The sequence below is a fragment of the Parasteatoda tepidariorum genome, chromosome 7, assembly GCF_982258835.1.
Source record: "Parasteatoda tepidariorum strain Cologne lab strain chromosome 7, Ptep-v5.0, whole genome shotgun sequence".
NCBI classification, from domain to species: domain Eukaryota; kingdom Metazoa; phylum Arthropoda; class Arachnida; order Araneae; family Theridiidae; genus Parasteatoda; species Parasteatoda tepidariorum.
In genome coordinates this window covers 19,704,002-19,719,325 of record NC_141761.1, presented here as the reverse complement: position 1 = coordinate 19,719,325, position 15,324 = coordinate 19,704,002, and the positions used below count along the sequence as shown (strand labels likewise).

General features: G+C 27.3%; 1 protein-coding gene across 2 annotated transcripts in view; it reads left to right on the top strand.

Moving 5' to 3' along the window:
- Positions 1 to 15,324, top strand: part of LOC107436490 (uncharacterized) — a 42,731-nt gene that overhangs the window by 1,523 nt on the left and 25,884 nt on the right. The window contains exons 2-6 of one of the 2 annotated variants that reach the window (XM_043054298.3): positions 3,268 to 3,368; positions 5,693 to 5,771; positions 6,960 to 7,116; positions 10,227 to 11,266; positions 14,128 to 14,213. In XM_043054298.3, the coding sequence (XP_042910232.2) occupies positions 5,732 to 5,771; positions 6,960 to 7,116; positions 10,227 to 11,266; positions 14,128 to 14,213 (1,323 nt within the window). In that variant the 5' untranslated portion in view covers positions 3,268 to 3,368; positions 5,693 to 5,731. The remainder of the gene's footprint in view (positions 1 to 3,267; positions 3,369 to 5,692; positions 5,772 to 6,959; positions 7,117 to 10,226; positions 11,267 to 14,127; positions 14,214 to 15,324) is intronic. The other variant, XM_043054300.3, reaches the window with a different exon arrangement.

Genomic DNA, 15,324 nt, shown 5'->3' with positions numbered 1-15,324 from the left:
ATTAGCTTCATTAAAAAAATTTTACAACTATCTTTTAGTCTCCTTTAACGTAATCTTTTTCCTATCACTGCATAAGACTTTTTCACTGTTCAAAGCAATGCTGCAGGACATTAAGGTGTTACCTTGTTCAGGAAATCTACCGGTTTTGCGTTCCCCTCTTCCACAGACTAAAAATGTGTTTCTTTGAATGCACTTTACACTTTTAGAAACAGGTCGAAGTTGCACGATGCGAGATCTGGTGAGTACGGGGGATGCTCGAGCATAATAAAGTGTTTTTTCGTCAGGAAATGTTTCACAGAGAGAGTGCAGTGTGTGGCGGAGTATTGCTTTGTGCAAAATGCACATGTTGTTGCTCCATAGACCTGGCCTTTTCTTCCTAACTACTTCCTCAATTTTTTTAGGACCTCTACGTAGTACTGCTGGTTTACTGTTTGGCCTTAAGGTAACCATTCTATCATGATAATACCATTAACATCGGGAAAATAAAGAGGAACATAACTTTCAGTTTGGACTTGCTCATGCAAACTTTTTTGGCCCTTGGTGATATGGGGGTCTCCCAGTGCATGGACGCCATTTAGTTTCAGTGTCGTACTGAAAAGTCCACGTAATTGTCATGTGATGATTTTTTTTCTCAATCAGTTCAGGTTCTTCTTTGAAGCAAATGTTTGATGATGACCTTGATTTAAAAGCAAATGTTTATCCTATTCATTTTTTGCTTGCATGTCTGGTTTTTCAGTATACCATGTTTGATACTTAGCTTAAATTTGTTTCTAAAATTGAATTCCAAGTTCATAAATAAATAAATCTTTGATCTTATTCAGTCAATATGTGCATGTTTTTCACCCCTCGAACTTATTCCTTACTCTACCTGTATATCTTTGACTCTAAAGCATTGTTAAATTTCATAATTTTTTTACTGACCACTGTTTTGAATGATTTTTTTTTCATAGCTATTGTATTATATTATAATTGATTTTCCTTTTGGCTCATATTAATTAAATCACTGTCTACCTCAGATTCATTTTTTAGTACATGGGCAGAACTGCAAAAAATGGTTTGTTTACTTAGTTAAATGTTTTACAGTATTTCATTTGTTTTAGTTATTTTTCTTTATGATTTAAACTCAGAATAGGCTTTTATTGTAAAAATACATTGAACATTGTAATGTAAATTTTAAATTAGGTTTTTATGATATTTATCTTTTAATATTTGCTTTGCTTAAACGTTGGTTGTTCTGGTTATTAGAAGGTTCAAATTTAAAAAATCTTTTTCTGTAAGCTATTTTTACCACCATATAAAATTTCACATTTCCTGATTTGCCATTTTTAATTGAAAAACTGTGTTAAAATTTGTCTTAAAAAAAATGTGCTTATTTAAAAAAAGGAGAAATATTGAACTTAATTTTGATTACTCATCATCTCGAAATTAATTTCAACATTTTAAGAGCTTAACTACATCTTTCTTTTATTTTTTAATTCATTATTAAATTTTGTCATTATTGTAATCATTACACAGTTAAATTAATAAATGTTTTAGCATTAAAATCATAGCAGAAATGTGTAAATAGAATAAAAGAATCTTTAAAATTCATCCTATAATATATTTTATGCTATCATCATTATGATGTCCACATTGGTCAAATGTTAAAATTAAGTTTTGTAAGCATCAATAATTAATATCCTGAGCAGAATTGCGAGAGAGAAAAAAATCATGTCTCTAGATTTTCTTTCACTTTTAATTTAAAAGGTAAACATGAAGCATTTTCATTATCTTCATCTGTATATAATAATTCCATCAACAAATCCATGTGAAAAATTATTCCTTAATGAAAATATTCTGTAATTCTCAATTTAGGGAATTTTATTTTAAATTAGTTTTTTTAAATTTTTTTATGTTATATTTCTAAATTTCCTTATGAAGTTCACAAAAGTATTCATTATAAAATTACAAAAGTAATGAAATTAATTGCCTGTTTAGCAAATCGTTTTGTAATTCAACTTTAGTTTTCTTTTAAAACTCCTCCATGTATTTTTATTTCTTTTTGTATTTGAATTTGAAAATAATAGTCTGCATACCACTGTTTTTAAGGTTGTGCACGTTCATTTAGTATGCAAAATAAGGATGTGACTAAAATTAGATTCGTTGTCTTTTTGGCACGTAGACCAATACGAAGTATTTGCGTAGAATCTCTCTAGTCTGACCGCATAAGTCATACGTGTGTATTTAAAACCAAGAGATCAGCAGTGTTGCTGTTATTGGCATTTGTCCATGAATGGGTGCTGAAGCCTAGGGAGAGATTCCTCTAAATAATCTTTTGGAGTAGAGAAAAAAAGAAGACTCTTTTTTATGTTTACCTGAAAAAAAGTAGCTATTTAGATTTTTTTTTCTTCGTGAGGTAAGTTTTTTCTTTTTGCAACATTTCATGATAGGTAAAGAGCTTTTTAGTCTTGACAGCTAGGAAAAAAAAAACATCTTTCTAATGAGTTTTGTAGCTATTTTCATCTTAAGCAGTCTCATTCTTTAAAAGTTGTAATTAATTTTTGTTACCATTAGATTAAAAAAATTATTCACAATTTTTTTAAAAGAAATTTGCGAATGAAATAATTGCACCTCTTTTACTTAAAATTTGTATTATATATATATATATATATATATATATATATAATATGTGTGTGTGCATTAATACCACATGAATGCTGTTAGTTATTTTTAAAAATTCCATATACTAAAAAAAAATAATTGAATAATTTTTATATAGTCAGTAACTTTTGCATGATGGAAAAAATTTTCAGAATGGAAAACTTTCATAATTTTCTTTGCTTCTCTTATTTGTGCAAATTCATAAGGTAATCATATTTAATTGCAAACTCTAAACCCAATGTATAAATAGAACTTTTCCTAACAAAATAGTTACATTCTGATTCTTAGAAAGGCTGTAAATTAGATCAGTAACTTCTTGTTACAGAGCATACTGAAACAAACATGTCTCTTTATTTCTTTTATAATTGTATTAATATTTTATGCAGTTCAGAAGCCAAGTTAAAACGCTTGTTTGTTGTCTTTCTAAGTTAAATGTTCCACTTTAGGCCTATGAGCCTTAAATTATGCATCCTTGTGCTAGCTTATCTGTACACTTTATGGAGTGTACAGATAACAAAATTATTTCATAAAAATATGTAATTTTATATATATTATATTATTTTCTATTTTATAATAAAAATGAAATAAGATAATTTGAATAAGCTAAGTTTGTTACTTTTTTTATAGCATGGAAAATTAGAGATGGCTTTGTTGAGGAAAAGATACACAATACTGAAGTTTACAGTGTGTAGAAAGCCTATTCAAAGGGTAGCTAAACGGACAAAAAGGTAAATTAACTTAAATTTTAAATTTGTGTTAACCTCTGTGATGTATAGATACCATTTATTTTATGTTTTTTTTGCATCATACAGTAAACAACACACTAGTTTATATATTAATTCAGTTTCTTAAACTATATGATAAGGACATTTTAGTTTAATTAAAAAATAAATCTATCATATTCAGGAAATGGTATTTGTTAGAAATAGGGTGAATTTTTATATGTCGAAAACTATTAAAAACCTTTAAGCTATAGGTTAAGGATTAGAATATCATCGGAAAAAAAGTGTGATGTACAGTTTTAAAGCATTAAATACAAATTATAAAATTGAAGAAATATAATTAAGGAAAATAATTTTGGGTTTTTAGTGTGAAATAAAGCTCAATTATTCCCTATACAAAAAATAAACTTTAATCAGTCAAATATCTTCTATTTTGTTGGACAACAATTTGCCATCTATCTGTTATCATCATGCTCTCATTGAACATCTGATCCTTATTAGCAAAAAAAATCAACCAAGTGTTAGTTGAGATCATCGCTATTACTGAAATTTTTGCCATTTAAAGTAAATGATATCCAATGTTGCAAGGCTCTGGCTATATGGAGATGTAATATCACTTCCCTACCGAACTCTAATAATTTTGTACATATTGCTAAACATGTATGTGGTCTCGCATTGTTGTTACTGAAAAATTTCAGTAATAAAAAGACCTCAAATTGCACTTGGTTAAGTATTTTGCTAATAAGGACCTAAAGTTCTAAGAGTACGGGATTATGAAGTTATCAGAAAGATGGCATAGGTCAACAAACTGAATGGAAGATATTTGGCTAATTAAAGTTTGATTTGTTAGAATTTTTATGTACTTTATTAATAATTATTAATATTGAGTAATGTTAAGTAATAAAATTATGTCAGATATTTAAGCAAATTTTAATGTTTTTTAAATTTTTTATAATCAAACCCAGAGGACAGGCCTCACAGAAAAGGGTACTTTGAGTTTTCATAATTCATAAACAAACATCAAAATATTCTATATTACGTAATAACTGAATCTGATTCTCAATAACTTTTAAATTGTCCTCTTAATATTATTTTATGTAGTATTTTAGAAAAGTAGTTCTCAATCATTATCAGTAAGAGAAAATTTAGTTTATAAAAAATAGTTAAAGGCTAAAAGATATCATTAAAAAAAAAAAAAAAAAGGATGCTAAAAGACAAACACTGTGTACAATTTTTTTTAAAAAAAAGTAAACTTAAATAATATTAGTTTCTAAACAACTTGAAAGCTTTCTCTGCAATTTAAACTGAAAATTATGTAAAAATGAACACTTAAAGTTGCATGCAAGGTGTATATTTGAAAAATAATTTCACTTAAAAAATTCCTTAATGTCCTCCATCTAAAAAAAAAAGAAAAAAAAGAAAAGAAACTCATAAAAATTTAACCAGTTGAGAATAAACCTAAAAAAAGAAATATTTGTAATAATAATTAGAATTAAACCTATAAACACAGATAATTTTACCAGTGAGTAATTATTATTTAAACAGTGAATTTACTTTTTGTTTTCCAAATGGAATGTGATTAAAAAGGAATTTAAGAGATGGTGGCTTATTTTTACAAAAAGGGCAAAGAAAGCGTATCAAAAGGCAGGAAGGGCTGGTCGCCTTTTAAAAAACGCTTAGGGAGAAAGAATGTAAAATTATTCCTGTATTCAATATAATTCCTAAAGAAAAGAAAAAAGGTAATGAAATGTTACTTATTTCTTAAATGTGAAAAAAAGTTTTAAAAATTGTTGATATTTATAATTAACAATGAATATTCAGCAGGAAATGTAATTTCAAGAGATTTATATGATTTCAGATTTCAAAATAAGATCAGATGTTTATTCAATTTATATGTGTGGATTTTCACATCACTGTTTTATGCTAGTTTAACACTAAACATATCATAACCAGTCTAAAGACCAGTTCTTGTATATTGCATTGTAAAGAACAATTGTTCTCCAAAATTTCTAATCACCCATGTTTGAATTTAAGAGTTCTCGGTATTATAAAATCATTTTCTATGCTCAAGCAGTAATGATAATCTTTCATATGTAATTTTTATATATGTAAAATTTTAGTTGTTTGTGTAAATGAATAACCTTCTATTTTATTCATAATTGTTCCATTGCATAAGAGAGAGTAAAATTCTTTAAATCAATGTATAAAATTTTTAGTTCTGCATCCTTAACAGTTACCGTTATTATTTTTTAAAGATTACAATTGCAGTTATTATATCTGTGTGAGTCAGTGATGTAAAATATTTATGATCTTTTTTTAATATTTTTTAGATTAATCTATTAGTTTGCAATTGCAAACATTCTGCTCACATGGGTTGTTCCGATCTCCCTTGTGCAAAATTAAATAAATGTAAGTATTGTGTTCTTGCAATATAAGATTAATGTTGTATGCGTAGTGTTACCCTGCAATGTTGTCTGTGTTTATTTCATGACAGTAATATCTGTTTTGCTAGCTTTTTTTTTAGTTTTAATTTATTAATGTGTTGATTTCTCTCCAGTTGTCGCATAATGCTAAATCCCCTTTTTTTGGTAGTTTTATCAGGCCTTTATCTCAGTTCTTTAGCCACTCTTCATTTTTTTTTTTTTTTTGATGTTATTAACCAGGTCAGTTGAAGCTTTTACAGCAGTTTTTGAACTTTCTTTGAAGTTTTCACCAGGTAGGTTGTCACTTATAGCAGCTTTGAAGCATTTAAGCAATTTAGTTGTTTACTGCTCCTCAAGCTGTGTTATTAGACATGTGTCTTTGTCTAGTAGTCTGGGTACTTTTCTTGGAATATCTTCCAAAATAGCAGGATTTGGTCCGATTAAGATTTCCTTAGAATGATTAACCAACCTTTTGGTTTGGCCTTCTTTTGATATAAGTTTTAAACCTTGTTTCTTCCTAATTGACCCCAGTTTCTCATCTCTTTCCACTAATTTTGTAAAGGCTGTTATGAGTCATTGATAATGATTCTTCTGCCAATATGACCAGATCTTCATATCTCCTTTTATTTTATGTTCTTTTTATCTGTGTTAAATGTTTTTTAACCATAAAGTAATATGAATAAAATATAACAAATTCTTGTTATATTTTCTTATTTTAATGCACATACTTTTAAAGCATTTCTTATTTATTTGCCAACTTTACTATGAGGGAGTTGTTTTAATGTCAATTTTTATAAGTTCAATTTGAATCATCAATGCGTCACATCTCAATGCATTTGCAATAGAGATTAGATTGTGAAAAGAAAATTTTTTATTACCGAAATTGTTATTTTACTCTAATTTTTCTCTCTTACTCTTGTTTTATTTTTATTTAGTTCTGCATTCTGGCATGCTTGTTTTCAATGGTTTACTTAAATAATCATTTGGAATTGTTTTTAAATACTACTATATTTTTTACCACTTAAAAAAAAAGTTACATTTTTTAATATTTTGAATAATTTCATTGTTGCACCATGTTTTTATTTATTTCATTTATGAGATATTATAGTGTTTTTAAAGCTTATTCAATTTTGATTGTTACCATTCATTTTCTAAAATCTGGTTATTTTAATAGATTCTTGGGCGAGTTGCTCTTGCGATACCAAATCATCAAATATGAGATTTAAAAGCAACAGGATTTCTGGGAATAATGAAGGAAATGCAAAACAGGAAAAAGTAGAAAATAATAATTCTACATCAGAAAGTTCAACTGCTTTTTCTGCTACTAAGTCGTAAGTTTTTATAAGTAGCTAAAAATTTATCCTTTTAAAAAAGAAACTTTTATATGTTCATAATGTTTTTATTCTCGTGACAGAATCGTCCCGACGAGACAACATTGTCTTAGAACGTTACATTACTAACATTACATTGTCACAGAACATTACAGTTCTTGCAAAAAGATTTTTCTTTCGTAAAGTAAAAAATTTTAGTTTTCTTTTCTACAGAAACTTACACGTAAAATTTGAATCATGCATATAGATAGTCACTTTTTGTGCTCAATGTACGCCGATAGTATCGTAAATGGATGTAATGTTTCGATTGTATATTCAGTGATTTTGACGTGGTTTTTTAAGCATCACGATATGGAATAATATGTAAAATTGAACAGTGCATTTGAGTGTTTACTTTTTAAGGCAATGATTCTATCGATTTTTTGGCACTTATAGCTATTGATTTTTCCATAGTTTTTAAATCCGATGTTTTTAGACCATATTATTTATTATTACATCCTAATCTCGAAACACACATTTGGGTAACCTCTTTTTAAGGAATCCGACTCGCATGATTTTGTTATCGATCTTTTTTTCGGCAATTACTACTAAAAATTTTACGATTTTTAATTATTTTTTTATTGTGATAATTATCTACAAAATGCGAAAAATCAAATAATTATTGCTTTTTTCCCTTCAACAAAATGCAGGAATACCACCCATAATATTTGAATAATAAATAATATTACATGTTCAATTAAAAAAAATATATAGTTTTTTTTCTTTTTGTTTCTAAGCACAGCGCTTTTGTTATTTTTAAATTAGTAACATATATGTTTGTTATTATTAAAAGTATCTTGCAGAAAGATATTAGTACTTGAGAGTTTTGTCGCGTATAGCTTGGAAAAATTCTGCCATAGGCTTTTTTTATTTTGTTTCTTCATATAATTCTAATATCTCTATTAATAAGAAAAGTTTGATAATGGCTATATAGAAATTGTACTATATTAGAAATTATTCTTGTCACTCAAAAGTTTGGTTTTTGTATGTTTCTAAATAAAAAATTTAGTGAATAAGTTTTGATTTTCACTCATAATTTTAACATGTACATAGTTTCAAGTGCTTGAAGATTTTGTTTTAGCAATTATTTGTGTCTAAGTGTATCTCTGTCATTATTATTTTAAAAAAGGATTCTTGATTTTTTTAAGTATGCTTTGAGAGCTTTAGTTTATAGTTAGTTAAATTCCATAAATTATTTATAAATAAATGATATCCGAGCATTAAAAATTGTTTTGTAATTATATATAATATAAGCAAATGCCCGATGAAAATGAAATAGAAATGTCTAATTTTAAAGTGCCGAAAAAAACAAGATTAAATAAACAAATAACAAAATTAATTTCACAGACTTTTTTTTAAATATTGATGTAATAAAATGAAGTATGTTGTTTTATGCTTTGCCTTAATAGCAGTTTGTCAAATCTTTCTGTATAAAATAACTAACTCATTAATTAGAAAAAGTGCACTAAGTAAAAGGTAATCAGAATTTATCTTTTTGAACTTCTTTTATATGCTATATTATGACAATTTCCTCTCATAGTTAAGTAAAAATTTTAACTGCATTTTTTTTTTTTTTAGATTTTTACTGATATTTTAAAATTTTTTAACTTGCTATTGCAAGTTTGCCCTAACGTTTGTATTTCCTTTGATAAGAGTTGCTGGCAATTTGTTACAACTAGAAGTACAAAAACTCAAATATTCCTTCATTAGGATTATTTCGGTCCTATTACTTCTTTTTTTTAATTGCATATTAATTTTTCTCTATTATTCAACAGGATGAGTAGCATTTTTAAAAAATGCTAAAAGGTGCTTACCTTAAATTTTTGTTCCTTAAGGGCACTTCCATCAAAAGTAACATTGTAAATTTTATGATCTTGTTTATTTTTCTTAAACTTTTTTTATTTTGTAGTTTAAATTTTTTTATTTAATTTTTATATCATATATCAATTATAATATCTAAGTTTAATATACATTAAAAAGCAAACTAATAATAATGTAAACTAAGGTTAAATTGAACTTTATGTGAACTAATTGAATGTTTCTTTCAGTATCCTCATATTCGAGTTATCTGGAATCAACTGTATTATTTTTATAGCATATGTTTTATATAACTCTTTTTTTCCAGATTTAATAAATAACAGTATTTACCAATCAATCAGTTAATAATCAAAAGAAGTTTTTTTCAAAATTATTTTTGTTTTTAATATGTTCTATAATTTTTATTTGATTTTTTTTTTCCTTATGCTCTGCGTAGTAAGAAAGAGTTAGTGTGTTGCAGTATTTATCAATTTATTTGCATACAACAAATATTTTTAAATATTTTTGTTCATTACATTTATACAAATGTAGTCTGGAAGAAAGTGATATTTTACTAAATCACCGGCTTTAGAAAATATGTCAAAGCTTTTTCTTAAAAACATTTTCTTATTAAAAACCCTTTTAACCAATGTCCTATATGCATAAGAAAAAGAAAGAAAAGAAATGCATATCATAAGAAGCATGTTTTTAAACTCCAAATTTCTTGCTTTTTTAGAATATCTCTTTGTAGCATACTAAGACATCCGCATTGGAAAATACTGCAACTCTTGCTCGATTAAAGTTTTTAATATTCACTATTTTCTCAAGTTAGGAGTAATTCTGCATTTTTTTTTAATGTTTTCCCATAACTGGTTTCTAAACTCTTTCACCTATTATAATTGTTTAATTATCCCTTGTAACACATGTGATCAGGAAGATTTGTAAGATTTTCTCTTAAAAAATCCATATCGTGAATAGGAAAGCCCATCGTTTTTGTGTGCAACTTGATGCACTCTTAAATCTCTCATGTTTGAATAAATACATCATTTTTCCTCGCATCTGCTCGTGTTTAATCCATCTCTCGACCATATTGCATTATTACATATGTATAAAATCAATGACCATTCATTCATCTTTATTAATATATTTATCAAATTTTTCTTGCTTTCATTATTATATAGTATTTTTAATTCTGAAGAAAAAAAAAACTGTAAAATTATTTTCAATGTTACAATTATTTCAAAATATGTATACTTTCTTTCTTAAATCTTTAGGTGGCCTTCATTTCAAATACCCTTGAAAAAGCAGTGGCATAGGCGGCAAGCTTTTATGGAAGATTTCTCTTCAAATTCAGAGAAATCAAATCCATTTCTGGCTGCCTTAGAAAACTCAAAAACCGAATCACTCTCAAGTTGTTTGAAAGATCTTGACAAATCCAGTGACACTTTCATCAAATCAAATGAATTTGTGGTACCATCATTTTCTTCGACCAGTTTGGGATTGTTTCGACCTAAGCCGAAAGGTCTTGTGGACGGTCTCTCTCGGTTTTTCACTCCCACAAATAAGCGGAAATCGCGTGTAGCTATTTCTTCCTTAGGTGATTCTCTAACATTAGATGATGAAATACAAGTTAACCATGCAGGTGGAAATAGCTCCTCAAATGTGAAACCCTGTGAGCAAACAGTCAATAAAGATCCTGGTTATGCTGGATTTTTGATAAATAATGATAAATCCTTTTGTACCGATTCCTCTTCAAAACCAACTCTAAACAATGGTGTCCCGTCCAGCATGCAGACATTATCCGCGCCTTCATCCAGTCAATCTGAGTCATCTCCCTCATTAGTCAAACCAAGTGGTAGTGGCCAGTTGAAGAATTTGTTTGATGGCTTGTCTCATTTATATACAGCATCAACAGATTCAAGGAAGAGAGGGCTAAAAAACTCTGTACATAGATCTCCAAAACAACTCTGCAAGAAACTTCGTACCTGTGAAGATAACTATCTATCTTGTGATAGCAATAGTACCGGTGATACTTTGTTTAAAAAACAAAAAGATTCTGAAAAGGATGATGACGATAAAAATTCAGAAGCAGATTCTGATGATGACTCATCGTCCGTTTCAAGTGACAGCTCTTTAAACTCTAAAAGACAAGAGCCATGTAAAACAGAAGGCCCTTTTCTGTCATTTGCTCATGATAGTTTTTCTCATCATAACTCATTAGTGCCTGAAAACAGGATAAGTGATCAATCTTCATCTGCAGAAAATAGGACCGATCCAGGTTGTGGAATTTCTGATTCAACCTCAACATCCCTAGGTTTGTATATATTTTATGTAGACAAAAACATGCTTTTATATGTTATGTAATTATGTTTTGAAGTTCTTATGCATGTGTTTTAAGATTTTGACAATAAGCAGATTTATAAATCAAAATGAAAAATTGTTCAATTAAAGAATCCTGGAAAGTTTTATTTGGCAAAATTTTAGATATGTTCCAAAAATTTAGTTTCAGATTTTATTAGGATAAAATTTAAACTTAATGATTTTGATTGGTTACCATTGCATCCACAAACCCTTCTTATTTTTTTGTAAACTCATTAAATGTTGTCTACTTAAAGGATTATTTAGCAGAAATCCAAAAATTTAATTCTTAGTATTTCTTTTCAATGTAAATAATTATAATTTTAAAATAGTTATCAATACTACTTCATATGAGAGGCTGTAAAAGTTTTGAATTCTTGATCCTCATCTTGGAATGTTTAATGAAGTGGCATAAAATTTCTTATTTCCGATGACATTAATGAAGAAATGTCTGTTTTTTATGCATTCGTTCCTACATAAACTCAAATTGAGTCAATAATAATTTATTGATTTTTTTTTGTCTTCTGAAACAGAATTGTACTTATTGTTTTAAGTGCAGGTATTGTCACTATCCTGTTTTATATGAAATGTATTATAAAAATATATATAGCTTATCAGAAACTAAATATAACTTATTTACCATTTAATGGTTGTAAAGCGGCAATTCAATAAATAAAGTCAGTGGTCGGAAAACCTATACTTTTTTAAAAAAGAAATCAGTGACAATAAACTGCTTTTGAAATGTAGTTATGACTTTCAGGAGATGAACTTTGTTGGAGAACTTATTTTACACCCATGTTCAAAATATTTTTAAATAAAATAAAGTGGCTTATTTAAACATAAGGAATTATTGAGAAATATTGTTTACAAATTTGTCCTTTTGACTTCTATGTTTTTCTTTCTCAACAACATATATTTCATTTTAAAAATGCCAGGAAATTATCAGATAATTGTAATCTTGTTCAGTGTTTTATTCTCTTCTATTTCCTCGAAGAGAAATAGTATATCAAAAATTACTGAGAAAATATGCCCCCATCCATTTTAACAACATGCACAGATTCCTTTAAAATTTCATGAGTGTAAATTGCATTTGAGAGTATGGCTAAACTGCTGAATTAGGTTTTATTTGTTGGGGTAAATCAAATATTAGTTATTATTTGTAATGGCTATATTGAGGAGAAAAAATTTGCTGTTCTGTATCATCGGACATAATTCTTATCAACGTTCCGCCACTAGGACATTCTCATTTCTACCAGATTCTTAAATTTGCTGCGCTTGAACCTTGTTTTACTAAACTAATGTTTAAAGTAGTTGCCAGGAATCGCTACAAAATACAGTTTTTTTTAATTTTTATTACACTGCTCACTACACTATTTCTTTTAAAAGTAATGCATTACAATACGAACTATGAAAAAAGTAGCGACTACAGTAGTTTCACTACTTGTAGCAATTTATTTCTGACAACTGGATAAGGTACTACCACATGTAGTTTCAAGCCTTTAATTTTGATTAAGATTGTCATAATTGTTACTTTTTATTTTAATATAAATGCAACAGAAATAGCTGATATGACAAAAGCTAAATATAAACTATATAATAGTTTTAATATTGCAAAATAACTTGTACAAATGTATACTAAATATCTCTGTAATTAAATTAGAAAAAAATGTAATAGAAGTGCTGTTAAATAAGAGAAATAATTAGCAGATATGTGTTATAATTTTTATTAATTTTATGTTGATGATAGACAGGCTTCCAGATTTTTTTGTTAAATGCCTCATTTATTTGTAATGTACCAAAATAAAGTAATTTTGTTGCTGTTCTGTTACTAATTTTTATGCATGATGAAAATAAACTAAAATAACTGAACCAAAAATATGATAAAGGGCCCCTTTAAAATTAGTCTGATTTTTTTTTTTTTTAAATTGGCCTAACTAGAGAAGGTGGTTCAGATGTTCTTAACATAGATAAATTTTTTATTTCATACGTTATTTTAGTGTTATTAAAGAGATAAAACTGAGAATAATGTAGTTTATTAAAATTATAGAAATACGTATGTAAGTCTTAAAAAAATTGTATCAAAATCACAAATAGAAGAATTTTTTTAAGAATTTCAAGAATTTTTTTCAGCTTGTCAATTTTTACCCTGACCTGAAGTAACAAATTTCACCATGTAAATTTTTTTCCACATGAAATTAAATATTGTAAAGTGGTTTTAGCCATATAGCAATTAGATTGAATAGTTAAACATATGAGGAATGCAGTGCTAGCCTCTTCAGGTATAAAAAATATAATCTTTGAAGAGAAAATGTTTGATAAGACTAAAATATCTTTGTCAATTAAAATGAAGTTGAAATGAAATAAAATCAAGTTGTGAATTTAATTAAGGAAATCAAAAGTTCCTATTACTCATTTGAACTATATGTGCTTTGGAGTTCACATTCTTGGCTTCTCAATATGCTGCCAGGTAAGGTTTTTTTTTGTGTTGTTCGCCATTATTTTTTGCCAAGTCTAGTGTAATTAGAACATTTTTGCACTCTGGAAATAAATTAAGATTGTCCTTAGTATACCTAAGACTTTTAGAGTAAAATTTTTTTTTGTTATAAATGAATATTGTATAAATACTTTGTATGCTCTGTGTGAGAAATTTAAATTTGTTTCATTTAGAACCTTCTTCCACAAAGCTTCTCATTTGTAGTGAATATTTCTAGCCTTCTACAGAGGGAATTATACTGACAATTTTTATCTTTACTTTAAAAGAGTTTAGTTTTATTAAAATTTTAATTAATGTTATTAAATTTATTTTTTAATATTTAGACATTGCAAGTTCTAAATGTTTAAGAATCAATGTTACTGAAGAAGATGAAGACTTATTCAAAAAAGTGCAAGAAATAGCTGAGCAAGTAAGCATTTTTAATTTTATTTTCTCAATTAATTGAAATTTGTTTTCTTTTCTTAGTATATTAACTTAAAATAAATTAAATTGAAAAAATAAGATTTTATTTGTGACGTGAGTTTTTACTTTCATACTAGCAAGCTAGCCACTTTCAAACTAACTACTGTGCTTATCTGTATGGGATAACAATGCGATTCATTTCTTTAATGACTGCTACATGTAAACATTTTCGGGAATGGAAATTTATTTACAATTGGAATATTTACTATTTTCCAACAAGTTTTAAACTGGAACTGGGTGATAGAAGGTAATGAAAGTTTTAATTTGTTGCTGATTATTGCATGCTTAATTTTTTAGCCGAATCAATTTCTTTTCACTTCAAATTTTGACCCCATTCCAACAAGTTAGGGCTAATAACGGAACTGGTTACACAAATCTCATTTGTGTTGGAGGACATTAGAAATTTCAGTTGCTACCTAAATGAAGCTAGCAAAATTTAAGTTTGACCACTTTCTAACAAAAGAAAACAGATAGCATTCTTGCTATTGCCAGTTTTTGGCCATGGTTTTTACAGTTCCACAATTTTGAGACCGATTGCATGATGGAGGCAACATGGTGCACCGACTACCTTTTCTTTGAAGAAAAACAGTACCCAGGGAGCTATCGCTGCACTACAACCCACCACTTATGTATACAAAACTGTAAAGAAAAAAATAATAAAATTTTTAAAAAATAAATTTTTTTTATTACCTAAGAAAGAGAAAATTGTTTTATTCTTATCAGAAATAAAACAAAAATGTAGAGAAATCACCATCTATTTGATTTAAATTGGATTTTTTTTATTATTTAAATAAGATATTTAAAACAGAATTTTATCTTTTTTTTTTATTTTTGCTGCATTAACCAAAACATATGATAAGATGTATTGATACACTTATTATTTAAAAGCAATATCATAGCTAAAATATTTAACATTTCTTACTAAAATGGTTATATTATTATTTAATTATTAATGCTGATGTTTGTACTATGTTTTTATTAGACTTTTACATAGTAGTATAACTATATTATCCTTATCCTATTCTTGTGCAAATTTTGATTTGATTTCAATTTTGGTT